The 6000-nt window shown below is 34.5% G+C and overlaps 1 protein-coding gene across 4 annotated transcripts in view; it reads right to left on the bottom strand.

Moving 5' to 3' along the window:
• Positions 1 to 3630: 3630 nt before the first annotated feature.
• HACE1 (HECT domain and ankyrin repeat containing E3 ubiquitin protein ligase 1) overlaps positions 3631 to 6000 on the bottom strand; it is a 119239-nt gene continuing 116869 nt past the window's right edge. For all 4 annotated transcript variants that reach the window (XM_044244910.1, XM_044244928.1, XM_044244918.1 and 1 more), the window contains 2 exons: positions 4919 to 5032; positions 3631 to 4369 (listed from right to left, as the gene is read on the bottom strand). In XM_044244910.1, coding sequence (XP_044100845.1) covers positions 4267 to 4369; positions 4919 to 5032 — 217 coding nt within the window. In that variant the 3' untranslated portion in view covers positions 3631 to 4266. The remainder of the gene's footprint in view (positions 4370 to 4918; positions 5033 to 6000) is intronic.

Here is a 6000-nt window from a genome sequence, read left to right as displayed (position 1 = left end):
CTGACTCAAAGAGACTTACTTTAAGTTAACCACATTATAAAAGAGTAAGTTTTGTGGCTATGAAGATATTGCTTATTGCTACTGTTATGGCATTTTTATAGATCAAATAAAAACCCATTATTAATGCTTACTTCCCTTGAGACCAGTGTTTCTGGTCTCAAGGGAAGTAAAGAGACCAGTGTTTCTTTTTACAAATATCACATAGAAAATAACTCAGGCTTGTGTTTTAGACAACTAGGAAAAATAGATTATTTTAATGAGAAAGTTTTTATCCCATCTTACAATGCTTTCCCACATATAGCAGTAATCCATGGCCCAGAAATCATTCTTGTGTGAAACTGCCCCACCTATGTTATATTTATTTATACACTAATCACTCTTCTATATACCTTATTTCACTTAACATACTTTAGAGACATTTACGTATCAGTATGTATAAATCCATTTTATTCTTTGCAAATGCTATTTAATATTCTACTGATGGCTGTAATTTATTAGTAACCCCTTACTGATTGGCATTTAAATTGTTTCTCTCTATAACAAGGCTTCGGGGAACATTCTTGTACAAATATCTTTGACATGAACAAGATTATCCATGAGATAAATTCTTTGAATTGTTGAGTCAAGGAGTATGTGTACATTTAAAAAAATCTGACATTGCCAAATTGCCTTCCAAAGAATTTGTACCAATTTATACTCCAGGGGAACATTTCTGATTAACATAGATTCTTTTTTTTTTTTTCCAATTTATTTATTTTCAGAAAAACAGTATTCATTATTTTTTCACCACACCCAGTGCTCCATGCAAGCTGTGCCCTCTATAATACCCACCACCTGGTACCCCAACCTCCCACCCCCTCCGCCACTTCAAACCCCTCAGATTGTTTTTCAGAGTCCATAGTCTCTCATGGTTCATCTCCCCTTCCAATTTACCCAAAAGCACATACCCTCCCCAATGTCCATAACCCTACCCCCCTTCTCCCAACCCCTCTCCCCCCAGCAACCCACAGTTTGTTTCGTGAGATTAAGAGTCACTTATGGTTTGTCTCCCTCCCTATCCCATCTTGTTTCATGGATTCTTCTCCTACCCACTTAAGCCCCCATGTTGCATCACCACTTCCTCATATCAGGGAGATTATATGATATTTGTCTTTCTCTGCTTGACTTATTTCGCTAAGCATGATACACTCTAGTTCCATCCATGTTGTCGCAAACGGCAAGATTTCGTTTCTTTTGATGGCTGCATAGTATTCCATTGTGTATATATACCACATCTTCTTGATCCATTCATCTGTTGATGGACATCTAGCTTCTTTCCATAGTTTGGCTATTGTGGACATTGCTGCTATAAACATTCGGGTGCACGTGCCCCTTTGGATCACTACGTTTGTATCTTTAGGGTAAATACCCAGTAGTGCAATTGCTGGGTCATAGGGCAGTTCTATTTTCAACATTTTGAGAAACCTCCATGCCGTTTTCCAGAGTGGTTGCACCAGCTTGCATTCCCACCAAGTGTAGGAGGGTTTACATAGATTCTTTAAAGCAAATTCCAATGCTGTCAATGGCCAAGAAGGTTACACAAATGAGGGAGGCAGGATGGGGTAAAAAGATGGTAGAATGAAGAGCGTGAATATTCAGTCAATGGAAGAAGTGGGTTCTCCTTAATTGCGGCCAACTATGCCTTCGAGGAATCAATGCCCAATGTTGTTAGTGTCCTGCACTCTCAAAAGCCTAAAATCTAGACTTCTGCATGAAAGCTTCAGATTTTTTAAATGTTGACAACTCATTTTAGAATTGGCATGACAAACAAACTGTGAGTAGAAATCATCTACTGGGCCTCCAAATTGTGACCTTCACTTTAAAGCTTTCATTTCTGGCCCCATATCCAACCCACAAAGACTGTCATACCTCTAGGCGGTATTTAGCATACTGTTTTAAAGCTTGGATTTCCTTACATTTAATTTCTGGACAGACTAGAAGATTTTATGAACTATGTCATAACTATTCCCTCAAACTATGTGAACAATTTAATCTACTCTTGCTGAAATGCTTTTATTAATCCGTTTCCTATACTATGGTCCTTTGCCCTATATTTTTATTCCTTTAGAGTGCTGGTTCCTCTGTTTTCTCCGTTACATGGAATCACTACATGTTTTAAGGTCAGAGTCATTTTCCTATGAGAGTAATCTTTTACCCAAAGGGGATAAAAATCTCTAGTCATTTTTCTATGCTACTTTGCATTCAACATATCCATGTACTTATGGAAGAAACTGTGGAAATAAGGTATGTTAAAAAGACGTGCTGCCTCTCACTTAAATAGTATTTTTAATCCATATAAAATACTTTATATTAACTACATTCTTAAGGTTAAGAGATAAAGACAACATAAAAAAAAAAAAACCCTGAAGTTGTTAAATCTGTACAAAAAATACTCAAATTCAGGGGTAAAATACCATGAAATTTTAAATATTTTATTATCTCCTACATAAATACTTGCAAAAGGACTAATCTGACAAAGCCCAATGCACTGAATGATTATATAAAGAAACAAATGTTTGTTAAACATTAAAATCATAAGCAATGTAATATTAAAGAAGTCAGTTGCCTTTTTGAAAACTCAGAAGGCAACAACCTCTTATACAAATGAATTTTGAAAATCAAATTTAAAAAATTTTTAGCTTCATTTATTGTAAATATGCATTTAGTCTTAATTTTAAAGCTGTCTTTTTAAAGAATTCCTAGTTTTAATATTAATTTGCTCAGAAATTCTTTTTATATGTAATATATAATATAAATAATATACATATTCTATATATGTAAATATATAAGTATATATATACTTGCAAAAACAAAAGATCAAAAGACATATATTAAAGAAGCTTTATAATGTAACAAAGTTTTCAATATATATTGAAAATATGACCATCTACTCATAGGAAAAAAATCTGCATGAACCATTTTATGATTATGACATTGATGCCACTGGATAGTACATTTTTAGTTTCCAAAGGCAAAGTCCTAGACATTACGAGTTCCTCTGCTAGCACTTCTAAATATATGAGTGTTCCGGGGCATCTGGGTGGCTCACTGGGTTAAAGCCTCTGCCTTCGGCTCAGGTCATGATCCCAGGGTCCTGGGATCGAGCCCTGTGTCAGGCTCTCTGCTCAGTGGCGAGCTTGCTTCCTCCTCTCTCTCTCTGCCTGCCTCTCTGCCTACTTGTGATCTCTGTCTGTCAAATAAATAAAATCTTTAAAAAAAAAAAAAGAATATGTGAGTGTTCCTACTTCCCCTTAAAAGGTATGCTGTAACAACTGAGGTGGATCCTTTCAAAAGAAAACTAGATTAGATCACTCTAAAATTTAAAAAGCCAAAGCTCTGTGTTAGGCACGTCATTTATCTCAACATTTTAATCATGAAAAATAAACAAGAATAAAAACTTACATATTTAAATTGTACTGTGCACATTGAACTACTTCTTCAAATATGTTATCAGAACTCACAGATAAAACAAAAGCAATAAAAAGAATGTATTAAAATATTATATTTAATTTTACCTAAAATATAAATTAAAATAGGACATAACTTTGAGACCACAATATATATGGGAAACTGACCACTGAAAGATGCAAATAATTCATACAATATAAGCTTTAATATATAAATTAAATGTCATTTCATCAGCTGTTAGTCACATCACTCTAAATTTTACACTATATATTAAAATATTAAAAAGCTAAAAAACATCATTGCAATATAGATTCAATATGGGAAAATACATATTTGTGGCTTTATACACAACCTAAATTAATTCACTCTATACAACAGTTTTCCAAAATATAAACAGCACTTTACATGCAACAGAACATACCAGGTTGGGTGTCCCAATACAATTTTATAGGAAAATAAAGAGAAAACACCCTTTCAACAAGACAGTTAAATGGTAGAGGTGGAATGTAGAATAAGGTTTCGCCTTAACACAATCTTCAATTAGAGTAAGGAAAGGTGAAAAAGGATAATTTCTACTACTTTCAATTAGCATTTTTTAAATTGAAGACTACTGTGATTTTATATTTTCTAATTGTATCACAAACAGCAAACATAAAAGGGAAGTGGGAAGGGAGGGTAGAAAGCGTGATTCTTTATGAATTTTAAACATCAGCCCTGCCTGTGGGCTGCATTTAGGCTCCTTTTCTGTTGACAGTTTCCTAAATTATTTCTGCCACTCTGAATTGCGCATCAGTAATCAGATGAATTTTCCAGACTTCTTTACGCCATTGTGTAACCATAGCTGCCACAATGTAATGCCACAAGAAGTCTGTCCTTGAGTATTTCTTTACTTGGGTATTCAGGTAACTTAAGCATGTTGATGCTAAAAAAGAAAAATATACCATCATTAAATAGGAAATCTATGAAATTTCTGATTGTTTTGTCTAGCAGTGAAAACACTACTCAAAATTAACATAAAATCACCCTCTCAAATTTACATTCAAATTGGAAAACCCTGAAGTAGTATTTAAAAAGAAAAAAAAAACAAAAACTGCTGCATTGCAGTTTCCTTTAGTATGCAAATGTAGTGGAAGAAAATAAGTTCCTTTCAGCCTAAAATAAATAAGCGATAAGGAAATTTAGTTTGAAGTGATGGTGTAATTCAGTGTTACTTGTGACAGTGTAACTTCAGTGATACTTGAACTACATTTAATTAAATTATAGGTAGGTAGTTTCCTCAAATATTTTCCCTATCAAAAAAAGGGAAAGGCAAGGGATTATGCTGGTACTTATTTATCAGTAATTCCAAAATGCTGAAAACAGATTACTGTTGAGTTTTCCTCTCAATGCAGCAGTACAGTAGTCAGACCTTTAATTATTCAAAATTAATCAAGACAATTCACAATGCATTTAAATAAACATTTTAACATACCATGTGCTTGAGGTTGGTAGGAGATTTGGAGTATATGGCACAGCAGCAATTGTAAAGTTTTGCAATCCACTTCCACCCATGATATTAGCAAATCCACCATGTGGGACCCTGGAACTAAAAGTTCATAGCTTAATAAGTTGTAATCAGGAAACAAAAATCTTTGTGATAGATACATTTCAAATTATAAGTTATAGAGTTAGAATATATTCAATTCTAGGGCACTGACAAGGTAACATTTTTTGGTTCTTCAAAACTCCAGCTCATTATTAAAAGATGCCTTGTGGCCAGTTAGCAAGCTTCCATGGAGAACCTCTGTCCACATTTCTGTAAGCCATACCACGCTTTCAATTGGCCATTGCACATACCTCTATTATTGCACATAGCATACTGCATGTACAATTGTTTTCTCATATGTGTCTCCCCCTACTCAACTGGGACTAACTTGAGGACCTAAATGTGTCACATTTGTATTTATACTTTTGGGGTTAGCAAAATGACTGGCATCTAACAGACATTCATTAGATACTTGCCAAATACATGGATGTTTGCTTGATTAATTCAAGCAACAGAGAGGCTCTTAGATGTAATCCAAATAATTTCCCTATATGTGAACAATATCTAGGATCTGATGGGGTTCAGGGCAGGCCATCCCCGAATACGCCACTTAGGCATACTGATTATTTCAAATTAAAGTTACTTAAAAACAACCAGTGCAAAAAGGACACTTAAACCTTCCTGTCTGGCTGAAAGCAGGAAATACATCTCCCATAGGAGAGGTACTCACCCTGTGCCAGAAGGTAAAGAAACATCCTATGACCAGAGATAGGCAATTCAGGGCTGAGAAGGCTATAGAAACAAATCTCATTACTTCTTCACCAATTTACTACTCCAAGCACTAACTGCTTTGTCTTTTCAATCCCTCAAAAATATATTGTTTCTTTGTCTAAAAGGTATAAGTCCTGCTTGCTTGCTTTGGTCACTTCTCTGAAATTCGTATTTCTATGAGCTCTAAAACATATGAATTAAATTTGTTTTCTTCCTATTAATCTGTCCATGTCAATTTACTTCTTAGACCAAGCCGA

This window comes from Neovison vison, chromosome 1 (assembly GCF_020171115.1).
Source record: "Neovison vison isolate M4711 chromosome 1, ASM_NN_V1, whole genome shotgun sequence".
NCBI classification, from domain to species: domain Eukaryota; kingdom Metazoa; phylum Chordata; class Mammalia; order Carnivora; family Mustelidae; genus Neogale; species Neogale vison.
Note: the sequence above shows the minus strand (reverse complement) of the source record. Positions and strands in the feature narration are given on the sequence as shown.